The sequence below is a fragment of the Takifugu flavidus genome, chromosome 14, assembly GCF_003711565.1.
Source record: "Takifugu flavidus isolate HTHZ2018 chromosome 14, ASM371156v2, whole genome shotgun sequence".
Lineage (NCBI taxonomy): Eukaryota > Metazoa > Chordata > Actinopteri > Tetraodontiformes > Tetraodontidae > Takifugu > Takifugu flavidus.
In genome coordinates, this window is record NC_079533.1 from 6,532,072 (window position 1) to 6,554,792 (window position 22,721).

General features: G+C 48.4%; 2 protein-coding genes across 20 annotated transcripts; one reads left to right on the forward strand and one right to left on the reverse strand.

The window, feature by feature from the left end:
- Positions 1 to 1,273: 1,273 nt before the first annotated feature.
- On the reverse strand, positions 1,274 to 5,585 carry slc46a3 (solute carrier family 46 member 3). The gene is made up of 6 exons (XM_057055497.1): positions 5,443 to 5,585; positions 4,766 to 4,972; positions 3,462 to 4,344; positions 2,923 to 3,006; positions 2,581 to 2,737; positions 1,274 to 1,972 (listed from the first exon to the last, which is right to left on the reverse strand). Exons 2-6 carry the CDS (start codon positions 4,949 to 4,951, stop codon positions 1,873 to 1,875), a joined length of 1,410 nt encoding a protein of 469 aa, XP_056911477.1. The 5' UTR covers positions 4,952 to 4,972; positions 5,443 to 5,585; the 3' UTR covers positions 1,274 to 1,872.
- Positions 5,586 to 5,801: 216 nt separating this feature from the next.
- synj1 (synaptojanin 1) lies at positions 5,802 to 22,721 on the forward strand. Of its 19 annotated transcripts, XM_057055495.1 has the most exons (33): positions 5,802 to 5,942; positions 6,750 to 6,904; positions 7,050 to 7,136; positions 7,382 to 7,649; positions 7,819 to 8,044; positions 8,451 to 8,534; positions 8,753 to 8,830; positions 10,423 to 10,484; positions 11,006 to 11,102; positions 11,233 to 11,408; positions 11,494 to 11,575; positions 11,673 to 11,825; positions 12,543 to 12,708; positions 13,140 to 13,163; positions 13,502 to 13,693; positions 13,804 to 13,888; positions 14,013 to 14,153; positions 14,237 to 14,429; positions 14,511 to 14,669; positions 14,772 to 14,928; positions 15,015 to 15,129; positions 15,251 to 15,463; positions 15,543 to 15,621; positions 15,741 to 15,906; positions 16,399 to 16,578; positions 17,005 to 17,133; positions 17,265 to 17,303; positions 18,009 to 18,050; positions 18,496 to 18,548; positions 18,636 to 18,825; positions 18,907 to 19,157; positions 19,377 to 19,400; positions 20,064 to 20,351. In XM_057055495.1, the coding sequence occupies exons 2-32, from the start codon at positions 6,781 to 6,783 to the stop codon at positions 19,395 to 19,397; spliced, it is 4,032 nt and encodes a 1,343-aa protein (XP_056911475.1). In that variant the 5' UTR covers positions 5,802 to 5,942; positions 6,750 to 6,780; the 3' UTR covers positions 19,398 to 19,400; positions 20,064 to 20,351. The 19 variants fall into 19 exon arrangements, with proteins under 19 accessions (XP_056911475.1, XP_056911456.1, XP_056911462.1 ...); XM_057055476.1 differs by lacking the exon at positions 19,377 to 19,400 and having other exon boundaries at positions 20,064 to 22,721; XM_057055482.1 differs by lacking the exon at positions 19,377 to 19,400 and having other exon boundaries at positions 18,651 to 18,825; positions 20,064 to 22,721.

Consider the following 22,721-nt stretch of genomic DNA (forward strand, 5'->3'; position numbering starts at 1 on the left):
AGTTGAATTAGATGCATGAAGCTTCATCCGGAGGCCAGATCAGATGATTCCTGGTTCCACCCTTCGCTCGGACCCGTCTGATCGGATCTCTGCACGCCGTCCATCTATCATCCAGAAGATCCGCCGTTTGGCGTCCGTGGAGCCGTGTTTTTGCCCTTTTCATTGCCCCCAGACCGACCCCCGCTGCGGTAATGAGGTTCCGCACACATGCAGGCAGCAGCTTTTCACCACTTTTCCAGCTCTAATTTGATGTTTATCTTGTCTCGATGTTTATCAGCCGTGACACTGTGCAAAATTAATTTCTGTCGACTGTAGCTGTGCGTAATAAAGCCCATAATCAGGTTTGTCATAGTCAGGGAGGTTTCAATGCCACGTTTGTGTCCAGCAAAAGGGTCAATGAGTCAGTTAAAGGGCAGGAGGGACGGTAAATTGCCCCCCTCCTATTTATAGATGAATCACTTCTTCTCTGGTTTTTGACCCTTGCGCCTCTTCAGATGATCCTTTTTCAGGTTCTTCAGCATCTCCTCGTCTGTTTCTCCATCAGTGTCTTTCTTTAGCACTTCCTCCTCCTCCTCCTTCCTTCCTTCCTTCCCCTCCTCCTCCTTCCTTCCTTCTTCCTTCCTTCCTTGCTTTGGTTTAGCTGGACTTGCTTTGTCTTCTCTTCACTTTCATTAGTTCCACCTTCCTGCTTTTCACCTTTTTGCCAGCATCTCCTCCTTCTGTTTCCCCAGTTTAACCTCTTTCTGGTTTCCTCAGGGTCTCCTCTTTCTTTTCTTTTTTCAGTTCCTTATTTCTGTTGATATCATTTTCCACTTCTTCTCCTCCATCTCTTTCATTTCCTTCTGCTCCTCATTACTTTTCTCCCAGAATTTCAAAATGGCTCCAAATGTTTGATCCAAAGGTTTTATATTTCCCTATTGTGCTTGCTCCTTTTATCTTCCATCTTTATTGTATTTCTACAAAAACCCTTTTCTTGTCTTTTTTCACTTTGGAAAAACTGTTTCATCTCTGCAGACAAATGCAGGTAGTTCACCGTCAGGTCATCTCGGTGAAAGTTAACCCAGCTTGTTGGTTCATGGAACATTTTAGTAGTGTAAAGTTGAGGTCATTTTGTGTTATGAAAAAACCCATTTGGATTGGCTAAAGTTCTTCAAAGCTCTTGTAGCAGCCTGTTCAGCTAAAATCGTTGTAGTATAAAACACAACTGCTACCATGGTAACAAGAGAAGCATCAAAATTCCTCTGGCCTCTGTTGTAATGAGCACAAACTAGCATTTGTAAAGTGGTATAAGACATTTATTCGCCTTTAGTTTGTTTTTTTCTTTCAATAAGGATCAAATGTTTATCTGTGAAAGGTTTGTCGTGACAAGGGCTCCACCTAGTGGTCAAAGTTGGAAGCACAAAGGAAGACCTGCACCATCCCAAACAGCCTTTGTTTTGTTCAAACTGCTTTTCTGTGACAGCAACATCGACGTTGGACGACACAAACTCATTTTTAAAAATCTTGTAATGCATTTTAAAAATATAGCCTCTCATTTAAATAACAGAGATTTAAAGGTAAAAGTTGAAACAGGCTACATACAACTGTGGTGGTGATGGCGTCATTATACAAAGGCAGAGACGAGGACACCCAAAACAAGTAACCCAAACAAGTGTGCATTTCCATCCCATAATTAAAATTCACTTATATATCCACATGTTTTGCATCAAATCATTTAAAAGGTTATAGTCAGGTAAGATGTATGAATATTGTTTACATTTTACTCCCTGCTGAGTCTTTTTAATCATTCAAATTGTACAACCACAGCGATGGTTCACACACACGCGCACACACACACACACTCACGCTGGTGAGGAGGAGCAGGTGTGATGATCAGCTCACGATAGGAGTGTTGTCGCTGGGCTCGTCCTCCCCTGTGGGGGCTTCCTCCCTGTGTTTTACTGCAGCTTCCACTCCGATCACACCCACCACCCTGAAACATGGAGAATCAGACACGAGGTGGCAGATCAACACGCTGGTGCTGCCTCCACCGGCTCAACAGCGTCACCTGGCACACACGGAAAGTTCCTCCGAGACTTTGAGGTTAAGGCGCAGAATTTACCCTGACATTTATTCAAATGGTTTAAGAAGGAGGCCGCCCCTATTTAGAGAGAACAGAATGAAATCAGCTAAGGTGCCAGTGCCATAAGATTCATGCTGTTCAGACTGACTCAGCAGCACCGTTCTGTCAACTCAGCGTAACGCAAACATGGATGGATCCACTGGGCATCTTCGTTCCCCTTTACAGCACGTTAAGAACATTAGAACCCAAATGAGAAGACAAAACGCACAGAACAGGATGTATCGGCTGTAATCGCTCAAAATGAGGAAGTGGCTCTTCTTGCCCGTTAAAGGCCCCCTCTCCTCTTAAAAAATGGTCAAAAGTAAAGTAAGTGTGTTTGGTGACACACACAGAAGTAAAAGCTGGACCCAAAGTGACATCCTTCAAATGTGCAACATTTAAAAAATGTTCTTTTTTGCTCACCCAAGTGCAGAAGTGAGTGTTTAGATGTTTGAACATGATGGGGGGGGACGACTTACCCCAGAACAAACAAGGGGATGCAACAAAGTCCTGCAGACATCAGGAAGATGAAGCCGGGGAACCAGGCGACCGTGGCAGCATACGCGCTGTTGAAAACAGCCACTGACACACTGTTGGTGAGGTTCTCAAAGAAGGAGAGGCAGGCGAACAGGGCCCCTGCAGGAACAGGAGAAAGTAGATAATCATGGTTTCAGAGATAAGTCATTAATAACAAGATAAGCCCTGGGTGAGCTTTGCTCCGAACGTCGACTCAAGTGTTTTTCCCTCAGAATCGCTGGGCCGTCAGCACTTGAGATGAGGACACGGCGCTGTGCCTCCTGAAAAGCCCCAGACTCACTCACCCTGCTCGGACTTTGAGATGATCTTGGACATCATGGAGCGCAGGACCGGGAAAGGCATGATGGACAGGAGCATCGGCACCCGCACTGCTCAAAAACCCAAAAGAAACACAGACGCTGCAAGATGAGTTCAGCTTCATTTGGCTCCTCTTTCAGTTATTACAGCTACATTTACACACGTTTAACATTTAATGGCTACAAATGAACCTACAAAAGCTTTATAGGTTTGTCTAAAACAAACTACAAAAGGATAATTTAGGTAAAGAGACCTGTATTATCTTTTCATAACTACAATAAACGCGGTTATCTTGGTTTGTATGTGTTTATTACTGCAGCGTACACTTACCACGCTGTAGAGTTATGCAGCCTTCATCTCAACTATAATGTGGATGGATCTCTGATCCATTAGGGTTAAAAGCTAACAGATACGATATAGAATCGAGAGAATATACCAGACCAGGTCTTTTTGTCACTAAACACCATTTAAGTCTTTTTCTCTTGCAAATTAAACCACAGGTATGAAAGAAAAACTGTTTCCCCACCTACAAACATCAGGAAAGTAGTTTTGGTGAAGGCCAGCAGCAACATGCCCGACATGACGGACACGATCCCCATCAGGACAATAACCAGCTGCGGAACGCCACAGTAGGTGAACACCGACACCCCCACAAAACTGGTGAGGAACACCGTGGTGGAGAGCGCCGAGCCGTAGCCGATCAAGATCTCCGTCCAGCACAGAGGCTTGTTCAGCTCGTACAGCGTCATCAGGGAGATCCCACCGATATATGCGAAGGAGAAGCTGGTGAAGATGGTCATGAGGAGGATCAAGCTGATTCTACTCCTGCTGCTGGCCCGGGCAAACATCTGGTAGACCCCAGACATCATGTGTCTCAGGGCTGAGCTCTGGGGAGTCCCGTCCAGAGCGACGGCATCGTGGGGAACCCTTCCCACCGTTTCCTCCAGAATGAAGACGGCGTAGAGGAGGACCAGACACTGGCACAGGGCGGAGGTTATGAAGGGCCAGTTAAAGCCTGCCGCTCTCACAAAATAGCCAGTGGTTATGGAGGCCACCCCCGCCAGGAGCCCGATCATCATGTCCAGGCCCGCCATGCGCAGCGTCTTCTGACGGCCATCGGCACACAGGTCTGCGATATAGGCAAAACATCCCCCCAGAAACGTACTCAAGCCTCCGAACAGGGAGCTGAGGAGCGAGGAGCCGACCAGCCAGTAAATGTTGAGCTCAAAATAAGAAACCGTCAGAAAGGACAAAGTGTAGATCAGCGTGCCGATTAAAGGCAAGACAACTGTGATCTTGCGTCCCGCCCGGTCGCTGTAGGCTACGAGGAGGAGGGTGACGGCCAAAGATGGCAGCGTGGAGAAGAGGTCGGTGTACAGGGAGAAGAGAGACGCTTGTTTCTGCACTTCCTGTAAAAACCAGGACGGAGCATGAGTCGACATAAAAATAGCAGACAGACTGAAAGCTTCCTTTATGGCTGCAGGTGCAGCAGTGGTTATTGGCTTAAAATACTTACATGCCAGTCTCATTTCTCTCTGGTTACAACAACGCACAAAAACAACTGTGTTCTTTCCCCCCCAAAAAACTTTGTTTTAAATGCACATGAGTCAGCAGTTTTCATTTAGCAAATAAAACTTGAGTCACAAGACGCCCAACATAACAGATATCACATTACAGCACGGAAACCCGGGTCGTTAAATTGACGACGTGCACAATTGTTGACATTTGCTAAGATATGCTGCTCATTAAGCAGGAGGATGGACGTGGCACACGTTGGTGACCTGCTATCCCCAGGTTTACATGGTTTCACCATTTTCTGTCTCGATATACCTCGTGGTAGCTGGACTGGCTGTTGTTCTCCAAACATCTGGATGTGTTGTCAGCGGTGGGATAGGTGGTGTTGGTCAGCTGCTCCCAGAAGCGCCGGTAAACGTACTGCTGCACAAGGGGGTAGATGAGAAAACTGGAGAAAGCGTACAGGGCCACTACCGGCTCCACAAGAAAAAGCCCCTTCATCTTCCACAGCTTGATTATTGCCTAAAGGACGAAAAACAACATGGAAATATGCTTAGTTCTCATATTCATGTAACACAACAGTGTTGTAAAGGATCCGCAAGAGAAATTTTAAACTGTGGGTATTGGCCATAGATTAAATGTCAAACATTACACAACTTTTTGGTTTTTATCTTTCCACCTTGAATACTGAGCTGTAAAACACTGAAGATCAGTGTCAACACCAAAGTATTCTTTCATCATCTTGCAATTGTCATTGGTCAAATGCTAAAGAAAATCTTTGTTTATTTGCTTTTTTCCTTTCAGAGACTCTGTAGTGGACAAAAAATCCAACAATTCTCGACAGTTTGGAACATTAAGTGAAAAATGGACAGTTGTTACGTCACCAGAATCCCATTATAGAACGGGTTTACCTGCCGTCAATAAAGAAGCCCGATTTCTAACAAACGCTGATCATAATTCTTGTTTGATCACAATTCATGTGCATAACCTACCGTTTTAGACAAGCGATGCAACCATGCTGCTGTTTGTGTCAAGCCATCGTGTTATGAAGCCAGCTGCCAGGAGCCTGGCTGTGCAGTGGGCGGGTTCAGTTTGGCCACGCCTCCTCTCCACTGTGATTGGACGCTTCTCGTTGAAACTTTGATTCGTTGGTTTTATTAGCTGTCACTCAGACACATACCCGGAAGTGAACAGGCTGTACTTAGACTGTATTAACAGTTCTTAACACATTTACAGTTTGTTTGTTGTTGTTTTTTTTAAATTAAGAATGTCTCAAGGGTCTTTCAGTGAGACATATGAAATGTGAAACATGAACGCGTATTTTAACTCGGACTTCTCAGCTGTGTTTCCTGCCAGTGTCTCACAAATATTTATGTATTAGGGTAACGTGTGGTGGGCGTGTCCTGCGTCGGATTGTACCATTCTGCTACCGGGGAGGATTTTGTTGTGACCGAGCAGGGTTGCGGAACAGTAACCCGGTCAGGGGGGAGCGGTAAGTCCGGTGTGTTCCTCATCCTAGCTTAAACTAAAGCTGAATTTTAAAGCGCTTCTGAAATACAAACGTGTGGGGGTGTTCTTGAGATCTGCACGAGTTAAACGCACAGGTTTGCGCTTGGGTTAACGTCAGATTGTCATCCGGGTCTGGTCCAGGTAGTACTGCCCCTGAATTATGGTCCGCTAGCGAATCATAGCTGCTGCCGAGTAGAGGTTAGCTAATATGACGAACGTTACCTGTTAACCAGTAAATAGATCAACGACAGGTGGTTATTGTTTTACTGTCATACTTATTCTAGCGTGATTTATTTGAAGTGGCGAATAGAGGTTAGCGTTAGCTTCCTCCGCTGCAGCTGCACTGTGAAGTCGTGACTGTCCGCCTCAGGATGGGAGATGTTACCGTCTCTCGGCCCACCGTCCTCCCGCTCCTCGTTATAAGAATCATTTGCGATAGCCAGGGCCAATAAAATGCATTTTATAGTGGCAGAGAGTCTATGCCCCTTCAGACCTGAGATTTCGCAAGGAAATGTGAATCACGGAATTTCGCCGCGCTGTTGCCAAACTGGGCGCATTTCCTGAACAGATACTCGTTAAACACCCGGATTTTGTAATCTGCAGTTAATGTGGGCGCAGGTTTTTCTCCGTTACATATAATACCAAACCCTAATATTACTGGCCAGCTTTATTGTCCACTTGACTTGTGAGCTCAAGTCACTTCCTTTGAGTAAAGAATGTGGTTGTGCACAGACTCCAGGTCATAGATGGCCCCTTATCTGATGTGTTGTCATTCATTGTTAATGTTCAGGTCATAGCAGCTTCTTACTCTCGGATGAAAAATGGCCTTCAGTAAGGGATACCGCATCTACCACAAGCTGGACCCCCCCCCCTACAGTGTCATTGTGGAGACTCGGACCCGGGACGAATGCCTCATGTTTGAATCCGGCGCTGTAGCTGTTCTGTGTAAGGAATTCCTGTTTTTAAACACCACAGTCACTTCAGTTATTCTTCATGAAGCTTTTGATGAGCCTGACCGATAACTTGGCTACATTCGAGCTTTGGTTTGATGGACAGAGGACAAAGGCTTTCCTGACATTGTGTTTTGTAGCTTCTGCAGAGAAGGAGGCCATTAAGAACACCTACACGAAGGTGGTGGACGCCTATGGAATCCTGGGCGTCCTGCGTCTCAACCTCGGTAAGCTACGCTGCCCTCCTCCGGTACTTATTTCTAATCGTGGCTGGTTTGGTCCTTTGTGCCACCGTGTGAAGCTCCAGTCCCGTTGCTGCTTATTTATAATCTGCTTTCTCTTGTCCTCTACCTGACCTTGACAACTCTTGTCATCACAACACGAGAAAGCCGACGCAAAGATTAAAGCTCGGTGTAGATTTTAATCTGATTTGATACCCGCGCCTCTTTATTTTTGTAAAACCCTCCCTCAGGTGATTCGATGCTCCACAGTCTGGTGGTGGTGACGGGATGCAGCTCTGTGGGGAAGGTCCAAGACTCCGAGGTTTTCAGGGTCACGCAGACAGATTTTATATCGTTAAAGAACGATCCCGGAGATGAGGAACGTATCGCTGAGGTCCGAAAGCTGCTCAGTTCGGGGCACTTCTACTTCGCGTGGTCTTCCAGCGGGATCAGCATGGACTTGAGTCTGAATGCTCACCGGAGGATCTTGGAGGATACCACAGATAACCGATTCTTTTGGTAAGAACAATTCTCAATTTATGTGATAAAGTCATTCCACAGCAGTGTTTGACTTCACTCAATTAGATGTGAACAAAATGCTGGTTTGCTGTTTGTTCTGGTGTAATAATTTCAGTGTTATTTGCAAAAGAGGTGATGAAAGTTGTCTCTTTTCTTTCCTCTTGCGAAGGAACCAGTCCCTCCACCTGCATCTGAAACACTACGGCGTGAACTGCGATGACTGGCTGCTGAGGCTGATGTGCGGTGGCGTGGAGGTCAGGACCATCTACGCAGGACACAAGCAAGCCAAGGCCTGCATCTTTTCCCGCCTCAGCTCCGAGCGAGCCGGCACGCGGTTCAATGTCCGAGGAACAAACGATGACGGACAGGTGGCCAACTTTGTGGAGACTGAACAGGTGACTGGGTCTTTGTTGTGCCTGCTCCTGACTAACTCAATCGGTGCTTTTTAAGATATTCCGAACCCTCCGATAATGCTGGCTCACATGGCCCAGCAAGGTGGATATAATCCCCTTTAAATCAGGTCACGAGGTCTCTGAGGCCCTGATCACACCAGCTCCAGATCTGGTTTCTGAGGAACCAGATCTGGAGCTGGTTCCAAATCCGATTCAAATCTAGAAAAGAACCAAAAGCACGAGTAGAAACTGAAACGGAGCTGTTGCGCATCCGTTGCTTCCGTGTTGGTACTTCCATGTTGATGTACCGCGTCTCTAGCGAACGTGCTGAAGCTGGCATTGTTGCCGTGACAACCAAATTTCACTACTTGTCGGATGGTAACGAAAACGTGTCTGTTGTTTTGAACAGGTCATTTTCCTGGATGACAGAGTCTCGTCCTTCATCCAAATCCGTGGGTCCATTCCCCTTTTCTGGGAACAGCCTGGAATCCAGGTAATAAACGTAATTAGTTTATAAAAATGTCACGCATGCATTGATTTCATGCATAAACCCTCATTATATGAGCAGTACTAATACAATATCTTCAGCTGGTCGCCCTGAGCGTTGTAAGTGTAGCAGTTGTTGCTAAAGGAGGCAGAAAAGCCTCCTTTTAAATGTTTGCTGTGTCTGTAGACACTAGTTTTAACACGTTTTGTCCATGTTGTGTTCAGAAAAACTCTATCAAAGGTGTTTTGTCGCAACTGAATGAGAATCGGCGGCCAAAACACCTGGATGAGAACCCCCACTTGGTATAACCCCGCTATTTCTTCTTGCTGGTGCTGGCGCTCTCATACCGCAGAATGGGGGTTTCTCTGTGCAATGCCAACGTGCACGGCAAGGCACGTTAATCCGGGTCCCTTCATGAAAGCCGTGATGGTGCCGTATAAAGGAAAGCTGCACCCTCCTGCCCACGTCCTGACATTGCACAGACCTGTGATTTTTTAACCAAATGGGCGGGTTAGTGATAGCTACAGTGGTTGGTAAAGGGCATTTTTCTGTTTTCTTCAGCTCCCAGACATCTTTGGGCAGGTGAGAACCTGGTCTGAAAACACCCTAGAGCCACTTCCCAAACCATTAACCGCTCCGCATGGGAATGATAATATGGGAGACAACGACCCATTTAAGAAAGACCAACGTATTTTTGAGAACAACAGAGCGCAGTGGCTGTTCTAGGTTGTTTTCTGACACAAATGTAGTTTTCCTGCTTGCTTAGTATTGTTTTAGCTTCCAGTCCTCCTACTGTGGCTTTGCAGGCTGCTATCCTCCACCTCTACTCTATCCATTCATTCCTGGCTCAAAAGCAAATGATTGTAATCACAAAATCTTCCTCCATTGAATGCACCATAGCAATTATAGTGAATTAGTTGTGAAGTTTTACTGCTGTAAAAATGTCTCAGCTGTTGGACCCCTTTATGAAGGTGATTAGAGTCCTAGAAGACCCCTCAGGCTTAGGAAATGATGATGTTTAGGGGTGTCAATTGATGTCTCAGTAAACCGCATCAGTCAGAGACAACAGTGATGATGGAGCTCGTGCACGTTGTTGTCGTTCGGATAAAATGGCGACTTCACCAGTGTTGCTCCCCAGGCCTTGGTCAGAGGTGTCATCTCAGGATGTTATAAAATATGCATTACACAGCCTGGCTGCTCGGAGGGGACAGGAATGTGTGACCAAGTGGAACACGTGTGGAGCGAAATGCACGGCCCTGTCGCACACACGGGCGCTGCCAAAACACCCACACACACACACAGCCAAGCCGAGGAGTTGAAGCTAAACGGGACGATTAGCGGGCAGACAAGGATTCTGTTCAGAGGCTGCAAACGCCTTATTGACTCGGTTGGAATGTGTCTGTTATTTATGACCAGAACAAAAGGAGATTACTGACAAACCGATGGAAGAATGTCTGTCTTTAATTGATCAGAAACACAGAAAAATGATTAGGAAGAGGGTAAATTTACAAGACGTAGCCTAAACTCCACTATCTTAAGCAGTTGGGGAGACGTGCAGGCCCGGAGCGCTGTGGAGTTCTGTAGCACTGAGGGAATGTCACTGCCAGGGTGGAGCTGTTGAGATATCGACCAGAGAGGGAAGGAAAATCAGACCAAATCTTTGGTGAATGCGTTGGAAAGATGGAATTTTCTGTGCTGCTCCGCGTCTCGTGCCACTGTTTTTATATCTGTGGTGCCTTCCTGCTGATTTCCTGTGCCAGTGTCTGCTCTTCACGGTCCAGTTTCATCCAGAATTCTATCCTAATATTTTTTGTTGACCCCCCCCCATTTTCCCCTCCAAATGAAAAAAGGCCATTTTGACTCGTCTGCTTGTTGTTCTTGTGTTGCTCTGCAGGTTGGCTCCCATCGGGTCAAACTTTCTCGGGGCTTTGAGGCCAACGCGCCAGCATTTGAAAGGTAAACCACTTCTCCAGTTCTCATCCTTCTGTCTTCTCCAGCGCCGTAGACGCGGTACCGTTCCGACCCAAACCAGGACAGGAGGGAGCGTCCTGCTGGAGTGGGCGCAGTAGCCTCCGGCTGACCGTTGGGCTTTCTGTGCCCCTCCTGTATTATTAATAAATACAAGTAAAATGATTTCACTTGCTTTAGTTGTGTTGTGCACAATGAAAGAAATTAGCATGTGGATGACAAAGGGTTTGCATATATTCTTTTGACATTGTTTTAGCAGCTTCTGCAGTGCTTCTCTCAGCAGTGTAGCTGATCACCAGTTGATCCTTAAGTCATAGCAACCTCCAGCACTCTGGCATATTAACCTGCTAGCTTTGGCCCTTGGTGTTTGATATCTAATTCCACTTTGTACCGTTACAGCTGAGAATTACACCCCTTAATGGTTTAAGCTGGAAGCTCTTAAGTACCGAAAGAATGCATCGTGATCCCACGTGAGACAATAAGTCTGATTATCTGCGTTTGTTGTCCAGACATTTCACAGCGCTGCGGAGGTTGTATGGCAAACAGGTGATCATCAACCTCCTGGGGAGTAAAGAAGGGGAGCACATGCTCAGCAAAGCATTTCAGGTGACTGCCGCCTTTCTTCCCCCTCCGTCTCACGGCCAGTGCACGTTTGACCCGCGTCTACTCGGTGTAGAACTATCGTCTCAGTTTCTGTGTATGGAACCAGATTTTCTCTGTCTTCCCATATTCCCAGAGTCACCTGAGGGCATCGGAACACGCAGCAACTGTAAAAATGGTGAATTTTGACTACCACCAGAATGTGAAAGGAGGCAAGACTGATAAACTGCACAGCATCCTCAAACCCTACCTCAGCAAGTTCCTAGAAGAGTGCGGCTTCTTCTTCTACTCTGGAGAGAGCGGCATTGCAAGGTTGGATAATAATGCATGACTATAAGGCGTTTAAGTGCCGTTGATGTCTTTGCTACTGTAAAACATCTGTTTTGGGGGCGTTCAGCACTCAGGGTGGGACAATAAGGACCAACTGCCTGGACTGTCTCGATAGAACCAACAGTGTCCAAGCATTTTTTGCCCTTGAGGTAGGAGTCTGAAAAGTATCATTCCATTTTGTATAAAACAGCTTCGCGTTGCCATTTTTGGTGACGGTGCTTCCATCTCTGTCCCGCCCCACAACAGATGCTGCCCAGGCAGTTGGAGAAGATGGGCCTGACTGAGAAGCCCCAGCTGGTGGCCAGATTTCAGGAGGTTTTTCGGACCATGTGGTCTGCCAATGGGGACTCCGTCAGTAAGATCTATGCAGGAACTGGAGCCTTAGATGGCAAAGCCAAGGTAGACACACACGACCTACACAGAGCTGTTCACCTTCACAGTGAGGCACTGCAGAGTTTGATGATATGACACATGCATGATAATACTGACAACAGGGAGGAACCACGGCCTCACAAAATACTGAGACTGACTTACAAATGGGCTGAAGTGTAAAGAAATGAGCTCTAGTTGAATCACTACCTGTGTGCTTAACTCTGGTGTGTCTTTTCCTGCTGTCCTCTGGCCCCCCTGTACCTGCCCGGTAAGTTTACAAGCCCGTTTGGTAGGTGTCAGGTGGCATGATGATGATGATGGTGATGAGGATGATGATGGTGGCATGATGATGATGATGGTGCTGATGATGATGGTGGTGATGTGGTTGTTGGAAGAGATCGGTGTTGGAATATATTCTTGATTTCAAATCTTTTCGAAGTGTGATGATCAAAGTGGAGGTAAATCATCTGCTTCCAACTCTTTATCAGCTGCTGCTGAAGTATTGATCCCTGGAAATTTGTAAAATACTAAAGAAGTGCTGGAAGTGGTTCAATCAGAACCTTCCCAGATCGGAAGTGGTTCAATCCGAACCTTCCCAGATGCAGCCGTGAATGTAGAGTGTCACATTATTACGCATTCATCTCATTTTCTGGTCATCACCTTTCTGGCATGTGTCCTTTTTCCCCTTTGGAGACTCCAGAAGTCCAACTGAAACTGAGTGATTCTGTTTGTGTGTGTCTGCAGGCGGGGAAGCTGAAAGATGGAGCTCGTTCTGTCACAAGGACCATCCAGAACAACTTCTTTGACACTTCTAAACAGGAAGCCATAGACATCCTGAGGCTGGGCTCCACCCTCAACAGTGACTTGGCGGACAAAGCTCGGGCGTTACTCACCACTTCGAGTCTTTACGGTAAATCAGGACAGTAATTCTCCGTTATGCAGGAATAATATTACACAGCAAACGTTTCTGTTTTACACCAGCAGACAGATCAGATAAGAACTATATACTCAAGACTGCTTCCTCTTATGCTTTGTAGTTTCTGTGTTTTGTAGAATTCAAACCTGAATTTGAAAAGCATCTTTTTCCATATGTTCTGAGAAGGGGGAGTCGAATACCTTGACATGTTGTAACTCGGTTTGGTATCGCCCTGCTAGCTAAAGCAGCTCTGAACAGCAGTGGGTTTGTCTGTCCTTTGTCAAGTGGAAAGCGTAATCTCCATGTGCCAGGTTTCTGTCCCTGTCAGATTAATCCCGGCCTGCTGCTCTGCTAGCATTATCTGTCCAAGCACTGGTTAACCCTCCCTTCTCTCCTCTCTCTCTCTCCCCTGCACACAATCTTAGTCACTGAGCCCGTCTTACAATCAGGTATAGTAACAGACAGACTCGTAGTGGATGGACTCCTTTTCACGCTGTAGTTGTTTGTTTTTGCTCCTCATTTTTCATACATTTAGAATTCTGCTCGTGGTTTAACTGTTTGTGGCTCTGAAATGGAACTTCAGACAGAAGAGAACCATTTCCCATTTGGCAGTTTTGTGTTTTATTGTTTCCATTGACATCTGTGGCCTGTATTTAAAACACTGTCTTCCCCTGTGTTTGGATTGTGTCCCATAGGTTTCAGTCAGTGCCATTTAGTTTCCCTGTGCACTAAACTTTTCCTTTAAGGATCCATTACAGGAAATGTCTGACACTCTTTCGCTTCACAGCCTCTCCAAGAGTATTGCTGGGAATGTGTCAAAGTTACCAAAAATACACCAAGCCCAAGCAAATCCGAGTGTGTGTTGGTACCTGGAACGTCAACGGCGGGAAACAGTTTCGCAGCATTGCCTTCCGCAATCAGACGCTCAATGACTGGCTCTTGGACGCTCCGAAGATGGCAGGAGTCCGAGAGTTTCAGGGTACGGATGTGCTCATAACCCTCTCTGTCAATATCCATGCGTTTTTTCCACCTGGATCAGGTCCTTTCACTGCATTTGTGTTTATTATTGGTGTGTTTTTCCCTTGACAGACAATAAAGCCAACCCCATAGATATCTTTGCCATCGGATTTGAGGAGATGGTTGAGCTGAATGCTGGCAATATCGTCAGTGCCAGGTGGGTGTGTGTGTCTTTGCCCCGGAGATAACTGGACCGATCGCGGTCCTGGACGGTTGGAGTCCCACAATAAGTCGAGCTCATCTTTTAAACTGCCGTTTTACTGTTTTCATTCTTATCTTAGCACAACAAATCAGAAACTCTGGGCTGCTGAGCTACAGAAGAACATTTCCAGAGATCACAAGTATGTGCTGCTGGCTTCAGAGCAGCTTGTGGGAGTGTGTCTGTTTGTTTTTATCCGACCCCAGCACGCACCCTTCATCAGGTACGGGCTGCTCACCCTCCAACCATACAATGCTGCTTTACATTCGTGTATGCTAACAGATGAACACTCAATGCCTTTTCCAGGGATGTTGCAGTCGATACAGTAAAAACGGGAATGGGCGGAGCCACGGGCAATAAAGGGGGTGTGGCCATCCGCCTGCTGTTCCACACGACCAGCATCTGCTTCGTCTGCTCCCACTTTGCTGCAGGACAGTCCCAGGTGAAGGAGAGGAACGACGACTACAGTGAGATCACACGTCGGCTCAGCTTCCCCATGGTAAAGACTCTTATCGTAGTGGGTTTGGAAATTCCGCTTTTGAGGAGGAAAATAATGCTGCGTCCATGCTGCTCGTGCTAGGGCCGTCTGCTCAACTCCCATGACTATGTCTTCTGGTGCGGAGACTTCAATTATCGAATCAACCTGCCCAATGAGGAAGTGAAAGAACACATAAGGCAGCAGAACTGGGACACTTTGACCGCGGGTGACCAGTTGCAGGAGCAGAAGAATGCTGGTTTGGTATGACCGCCACCATATGTGTCTCCGGTTAATGAGTTTCACCTTCTAGGGAAGCTAAAACCAAAACACGCCGCGCCACTAATGCAGGGTTTGGTTCAACAGGTTTTCAAAAGTTTTATCGAGGGAAAGTTGGATTTTGCCCCGACCTACAAGTACGACCTCTTCTCCGAGGATTACGACACCAGTGAGAAGTGCCGCACGCCGGCCTGGACCGACCGCATCCTCTGGAAGAGGAGGAAGTGGAACTTTGATGAAACAGGTCAACAGAGGGACCCTCAAACAGGCCCAAATGATCCAGTGAGCCAAATCAAAGACTTCCCTCATGCGAGTGATCCTTGTTTGCAGCTGAAGAGATGAACGTGGTCGGAGCCGCTGCACAGGAGGAGGATCCGGACAACCCCTGGAGCCCTGGGACCCTGCAGTACTACGGCAGGGCTGAGCTGAAGACCTCGGACCACAGGTACCGTGTGTATCAGCATTTATTGGGGAGCCAAAACCTGAAATAGTCTCATTTATTTCTGCGACGCGTTGATGTGAACTCTGAAACAGGAAGTCTTTCCTCATTTCTTCTTTACCCAAAGGCCTGTGGTGGCGGTAATCGACGTGGACATCCTGGAGGTGGACCCAGAAGCCCGTCGGCAGGTGTACAAAGACGTCATTGCACTGCAGGGACCTCCAGATGGCACGATCATGGTGTCTCTGTGCTCCTCCGGCCCTGACGACTACTTTGATGATGCGCTCATCGATGAGCTGCTAGAGAAGTTCACACAGTTTGGAGAAGTCATCCTCATTAGGTGAGCCTGGAATCCTGAGCACAGATGAAAAGATGCACATTCACACTCCTTAACTGCACTGATGTCTTTGCCAATGCAGATTTGTTGAGGAGAAGATGTGGGTGACTTTCCTGGAGGGTTACTCTGCTCTGGCCGCTCTGTCCCTCTGTGCTTCCACTGTAAGTCCTCAACAGGAATGAAGTCGCTGCACCATAAATGAATAAAGATGTGTTCCTACATGCTGTCGTTCGCTGCTGCTCTTCAGTAGTGCCTCCACCGTACCTTTGATACGTTGCAGGTTCTTGGCAAAGTGATTGACATCCGTCTGAAGAGTCCAGGGTGGATCAAAAGTCTGGAGGACGAGATGAACGTGGAGCGCATCTGTGGGAGCATTCCCACCTCAGCCAGCTCCACTCTGCTGGCCGAGGACACGGACGTGGCTGACGACGATTATGATATGGAAGGTGTGGAGTCACCATCCTGCACACACACCATCCTGCACACACACCATCCTGCACACACACGATGCTGCACACACACCATCCTGCACACACACACCATCCTGCACACACACACCATCCTGCACACACACACGATCCTGCACACACACACGATCCTGCACACACACACGATCCTGCACACACACACGATCCTGCACACACACGATCCTGCACACACACACGATCCTGCACACACACACGATGCTGCACACACACCATCCTGCACACACACATGATCCTGCACACACACCATCCTGCACACACACGATGCTGCACACACACCATCCGGCACACGCACGATCCTGCACACACACACCATCCTGCACACACACACATGATCCTGCACACACACGATGCTGCACACACACCATCCTGCACACACACACACACACACACACACTCGCGAGGGTGCCGTGACCGTCTCAGCTGAACGTGTTGGTTTGTCGTCCACATCAGGTGATGTTGATGAAGACTTGGAGGAGATCGTTCCGCAGCACCTTCTCCCTGGTGCAGGCATCGGGCCTGGAAGCTCCCCCCTGCCCTCCCCCCGCAGTAGTCCCTGTCCATCCCCCACTCATGGAGAGCCTCCAGCCCCCAGCAGGCCGAGTCGTGGACAGCCCTCCCGACCATCACAAGGTGACCACAGATGATGCCTGGCTAAAGTTAATGAGTGTCCAGGCTCGTGTGAGCTTGGACTCTGAATCCGAACATCGATTATTTGTACAGAACAGTATCTGCTGCAGTTTTGCTTAAAACACTGATTTTGTTGTGTTCATAATGCATGAAAGCAGATTTAAGTCCATCGTCCCTGAGGAGAGAGATTTCAGGTAAATGGTGATCGGGTAGCGTGTGAAGAGTTGGTGTTTGTGAAGTCTTGGAAACGTTGTAGCGACTCGGTCGGTGAAATGTGTTTGTGAGTGTTTGAACTCTTCTACCACCGTTAGAGTGTTGGTGTGTGGACGCGTTCAAATCTGGTCAATAATTTCTGCCTAATTAATCAAAATTCAAGGAAATAATGTAAAACTTTGCTGTTTCTTAATGAGCCGGTTCTCTTCTGTTTAGGGCCTCCTGTTGATTTCCAGCCTGGTGCCCCCCCCTCTCAAAGCATGGAGCCGAAGCGCCCGCCTCCTCCCCGTCCTCAGGCTCCTCCTGCCAGGCCAGCGCCTCCCCAGCGCCCCCCCCCACCCTCAGGTAGAGTGTTGGCTGCAGCCCGAGCTAAAGCCCCCGTACCACAGACTCCTCCTTCCTGATGCAGGAGGAGGCGTTTTAGGCAGCTATTAACGTTTGTGCCTTTATTCCACTGCTTCACCTTCTTCCTGAAGGAGGCATGAGCCCTGTGCCGGTTAGAAAGGGTTCTGCAGGTAAAGTGGTGGCTGTTTGTCTGCAGAACTGGCTGTTACTGCTTCCTTCACATCACACACGGCTGTAGAGCTGCTTCAGTTAGCTGTCATCACACCTGTAGCTCAGCCTTGACAGACGTAGCATTCATTTGGAAGCCTTTTATTTCTGTTAGCGATTGCTTGCTTTGTTGCCTGATTTACTGAACTCTTAAAACCCTTTTTTCCATTCCTGGGTGTTAAGACTGTGGCTGGTGTCCCAGCCCGCTGCTGGGCAGGCGGGGCAGCGAAGGTAACTGCTGGGCCGTCCGTGTCTCTAGCTTTAGTTGATGTTACTGGCCCCGTGGGTTGTTTGTAGATGTATTTGCTAGGTCGTTGTAGAAAATATTTTTGAAACTTTAAATGTAAAATTATCAGGAAATTCAGACTCGCGCGTCTACAAGCATCTAGAAAATGATCTGACTGATAAAAACACCCCGACAGGAGCCGAGAAGTTCAAAAACAGATGTGAAAATCTCGTTAATAGCTCGGATTTGTTACGCTAATCCAGTGGATCTGTGGGCAAACCCAAAAGCAGGCAGGTAAATACTCTGATGACGCGCCGCTCCGCCGCTCTGCTGTGTGAGAACATCACATGCTTGTCCTAGCCCTCATAGAATGTGGTCTTTAGGGGCCGATCGTGGCAGCACACTAACAGTAATGCGGTCTGGTTTTCTTTGTGCTGCAAAGGACAAAAAAACCCACCTCTTCCTCAATCGGATGCTCCAGCCGGTAAGTTACACACATCGCTGTTTGCCTGACCTATTGGTGCTTGAACATGTCTTTATTTGGTCGTGCACACGTGCGCGCGCCTGTTTGTGGCTAGCAGGGTTTGCTAACAGCAGGGCTGTTTAACCCGGTCCTACACGGGCCTCAACCATCAGGGTTTCTGTCCTGCCTGGTAGAAGTCATGGAACCGGAGCCCCAGTTGGTAGGACTGGTTCTGACACCCCTGCTGAGGCCTTCATGTTGCCTGGGACCATGTTTGCAGGCTCTGTGAGGGCTTCAGTGAAAGGAGAGACGGGTATTAGCATGCTTGGTGGAGGGACCAATGGCTGCCTCTCCTTCAGCTGCAACACCGACCAGTCGCCCTGATGATGAAGGCGGCCTCTGAAACTGCTGCCACACACTGCTCATTTTGTTGCTAACCTATCGGATTTGTGTGTTCACTGTTCAGGACGAGGTCAGGCAGCTGTGGGAGCGCCTGCACCCGGAGGTGCTCAGCGACCAGTGAGTTATCCGTGGATCCATCCCACTGCTGTTTCTCCTGTGTCTTGGTGGAATGTGTTGGGTTAGCAGTTCTTCTCCATGATGCAGAACATTCCTCCTCGGGCCGGTGTTATCAGTATGCCTCCTCAATCTCGTCCCGTGCCACCTTCTCACCCCGGAGCACCCAGACCCATCCCAGAGGTTCACCCTGGGGCCCCTCGGCCCACTTCTGACACCCATCCTGGAGCACCAAGACCCGTGCCCAGCGCCCAGCCCAAACCGCCTGATTTGCCTCTCGGTAGGAGGATTGCCTCAATGATTCCGCCTCATTACTGATCATCGACTCAAGTCATTTAATCGGGTTTGTTTTCAACCGCAGGTCCTCCCCCTTCAGGGCCGCCTCCTGCAGAACCTCCTGCAGCGAGACCACAAGCTGCAGCTCAGTCCCAGCTCCCCCCGCCGATCCAGCCCACCCTTCCGGCTCCGCTCCAGCCTCAGCAGGCTGCAGCTCCTGCTGCCTCCGCTGGGCCTTCGCAGGGCCTAGCCTCTCCCAAACCCCCGCCACGTTCCCGGTCCTCCCACGCTTTGCCACCTGACGCTGCCAAGCCGGAGACAGCCCCAGCAGCACAGGTTGGCGGCAGCTCCTTTTCTTTCTTATTAAAGGAACCCAACCTAATTCCACAGATTAGAGCTGTGCTAATTATTGTGACTGTGATGTTCTCCTCTCATTTATGCTGCACCGAGACCAGTAAAGTTGCTGTGACTCTCCTTTGACTCGCATCAGCTGAGATTAGCTGTGTGTCCTTCTTCCTGCTTCTGTCTCTGATACATTTGTCTTTCTTTCACAAGCTGGAGAAGCCCTCAGGGTGACAGGTACTTGATACTAAAGCACCCTTTTCTCATTGTCCATAGCTCAACAGTCCTTGGTAACGTTCTCCTCCCTCATTAAACTGATATTCTTTCCTTTCACACCACCTCTCAGGATTATTTTTCCCTTTAGTCCATTGCAAGTTTGTGTTCTGTATCTGTTTCAGGCCCTAAAATGCAGCAGTTTTCTTTTTGTTGGTCCATGAATGAAGAATCCAGCAGAACATGTGATGTCTGGGACCATTTTCTCCACCACGAGCCCTTTCATACGTGCTCACTGTAGTTCCATGTTTGAGAGCGAGTGCCTATGAAATGTCCTCACATTCTGTTTGATCATTTGGTCATTTCCATTTGTTTCAACCTCTGATATTTGTGGTCCGATATTGTTAGCAGTAGTGGAGTAGCCGCTGAGGTTTGAGATGGTTTAAAGATACCCTGGAACCTGTTTTCATGTGTTGGAACCGTCTAAAGGCAGAAGATAAACTGCAAATGTGCAGGTTCCGTGAAAGGGGGGTTAGATGGAGGCAGTGGTGAATCTGCTCTTTGGTTGAGCTCTGAAGGGTATCCTTAAACTCTCTGAAACGACGTTCCATGATAACACTCATAATTATGGTCCTCTGCTCCAGTAATTCGAACCTTTTCGAGTGACATTGTTGTGTTCCTCCTCAGACCAATGGACTGAATGGACTCCAGAGCGAAGCACAATGGAAGCCCGACCCCTTCGACACACTTACACGTGACTTGTTCCCCTCCTCCTGGCACGCCACGCAGTCCCTGAGCAGAGGCTCGTCCCTGCATGCACGTCCTGTTCCTGCATCCCAGCTGTCCTCACGCACTCTTCCCTCATCCTTCTCCCATCCGCCCTCCGCTCTGTCAGACCTGCAGACGCTTGACTCCTCCTCTTCCTCCTCCTCCTCCTCCTCCCTCTCTACCCCGTTCGCCGCTGCCTCGCTCCTCCCGCCTCCTCCGGTCCCATCACGCAGCCGCTCCCAGGAGACGCTCCGGGCCTCCCCTGGGCTCCTCCCGACCGAAGCGCTCCCTGCTCGGCCCAGCAGCACCAATCCCTTCACTGGCCCCGGGGCGCAGCAGCTCCGCTCCGTCAGTTCCGGGCCAGATTTCAGCCTCCAGCGTCCGTGCCCGGCGCCCAGCCTCCAGAGGACCACGTGCGCTCTGGTCCAGCCGCTGAGCTCCACCCCCGCTCCCGCTCCGGTGCCCATGTCCCAGGTTCACAGGACCATGTCTCTGAAATCTGCTCCAGCTTCCCACTTCCCTCTGTCCTCGGACCTGTGTCCAGTCCCCGCTCTGCCTGTAGCGCCCCCCTCTTCCCTCCCGCCTGCCTTCAGCCCTCGGCGCCAGCCGCCGCCCCCGGCGATGGGGAAACCTGCTCGGCAGTGGGTCACGTTCGATGATGATTTCCCATCTTCAACCAAAACCCCGATCTTTCCCCCGAGCTCTTCAACATCCCATAGTCACACTCTGTCCTCCGGCTCATTGTTTCACTCAGAACCCGACTGGTTATCGGCGGCTCCTTCAGTATTCCCGGATTTCCCGCCTCCCATCCCAACGAGAACAGTAACTGGTAACCCGACGCTCCCAGACGGACGCAGAGGTGGCGCAGACAGCTAGAATCCTGACGTAAAGGCCATATCATATATGTAGACCAAGCTATGATAAATGTTGTGTGTGTGCGTTGAGCAGTGTCCACACACATCACAGTTGTGTGTTTCTGCCCACATATGTTGGTTGTTTTTAATTTATGGCCGGACTACATGTGCCTGTGTCGACAGTATACACCAGAGTTATTCTACGCACAGAGGTGCCACACGTGTGCAATATCAGTATCCAGGCTCGTGCGCGCGCTCGTGCACGGCTTCACCAGCCGCTGTTACAGACCGGAGGCGTCGTCTCTTCTGTTCTCGGCTCGGATTCACTGGACTCGGGAGCGGTTCGCCTTTGCTTTGCTGCTCATCGGCTCCTCTTCGAATCCACAGCAAGAAGAGCCGGAGTCAGCCCGCTCTTATCTCACCTGCTTATCTCTGTTCGCTTCCATTCCTTCGTAATCAGGAGGGACAGTTCACCACCTGTACTTCGTGGCTACATCCACACTGTTACATAGTGAATATGTAGAACCGTATTCAGTGTTGCTCAATATGTTTGTGACCACGGCAGCAGACGTTTGACGGTGAGACTGGAACGCTCCGCCGAAGGGATGAGACGGTCCCGTTGTCCCGTTGTCCCGTTGGCTTCTGCTGGGTTTGGATCCCAAAAGCATTTAACAATGCTGTTGTAAATTCAGAGTGTGTGTGTGTGTGTGTGCGTGTGTGCGCGCTTTAATGTGCGAGGATGTGATGAACATAAGAGGGCTTTTATGTTCTTGTATTTATCCAGTCAGGATTTTCCCGTTGACGCCCTGCTGAGACGTAAAGTGTCGTGTTTGAGGTGTGTATCGTGTTTGTGTTTGGAAGTGAGCGTGTGTGTCATGAGGAATGCCGGAGCTTTTCCTTTAGGAAGGTGAATTTTCTTTGCGCTTTCAACCCAACAGCGCTGTATTCGTTTGGCTGTGAGCGTGTTTGTGGCACACAGGAAGGGGACAGCGCTGCATAGGAACGTCTTTCTGGACCAAAATGCATCGCCGCATTATTCCATGGTCATTCCACCTCTCGGCCTCCATTCCAGATTGAAATGTGATCAACTTTTCTTCCCATTTACAGATCTGCTAAGATCTCTTTCTTCCAGTTGACATTCATTTGTTTAGGTGCGTGTATTCACCAGTAATTATCCATCAGCACCTTCTTCCCCTCTTCAGTTTTAGAGCTTTCTCAGTAATAGCAGCCCTGATCGTTGCTAATATGCTAGTTGCATCAGTCTAATCCAGTCTCGTGTCCCCGTGTTATTGAACCGGATGAATTATTTTGATGGTTCATGTCAAAAGAAACTAAAGTACCAGCTAACACTTGGCGCTTTGATCAAACACTGTATTATACATGACAACCTTCACTGCACTGTAAGCAGGTGTATCAAGACACCTTTTGCTTAGATAACGCTGTTATCCGTGTGTGTGCAGTAATTTAGGGGACTAGCCAGCGCTTTGTGTCACGTTAAAGAAAATATTTGGTTGAAATTGCTCCTTTTTGTGAGGTTGGTGTCTGTTCATACGACTATAATCCATAGTAAATAAGTCTGTGTTGTTGAACATATTCTGTATGTATTAAAGAGAAAACAGATTTGTGTTGATATTGTTGATATTAAAGTGCACAGCTGATTGCACATTTATGTATGACACCGTTTATGTTGTGTGTGTGCAAGAAATAAATGTGTTTACCTCCA

What these genes read in the sequence shown, in the direction of transcription:
- slc46a3 (XM_057055497.1), bottom strand. Translation starts at nt 4,951, where the DNA reads ATGAAGGGGCTTTTTCTTGTGGAGCCGGTAGTGGCCCTGTACGCTTTC. An exon ending in GCCAGTCCAGCTACCACGAG is followed by an intron (nt 4,345 to 4,765) that starts GTATATCGAGAC and finishes TGGTTTTTACAG; the next exon opens with GAAGTGCAGAAACAAGCGTC. An exon ending in ATCCCCTTGTTTGTTCTGGG is followed by an intron (nt 1,973 to 2,580) that starts GTAAGTCGTCCC and finishes TCCATGTTTCAG; the next exon opens with GGTGGTGGGTGTGATCGGAG.
- synj1 (XM_057055476.1), top strand. Translation starts at nt 6,781, where the DNA reads ATGGCCTTCAGTAAGGGATACCGCATCTACCACAAGCTGGACCCCCCC. An exon ending in AACGCGCCAGCATTTGAAAG is followed by an intron (nt 10,485 to 11,005) that starts GTAAACCACTTC and finishes TTTGTTGTCCAG; the next exon opens with ACATTTCACAGCGCTGCGGA. An exon ending in TGCTCAGCAAAGCATTTCAG is followed by an intron (nt 11,103 to 11,232) that starts GTGACTGCCGCC and finishes CCATATTCCCAG; the next exon opens with AGTCACCTGAGGGCATCGGA.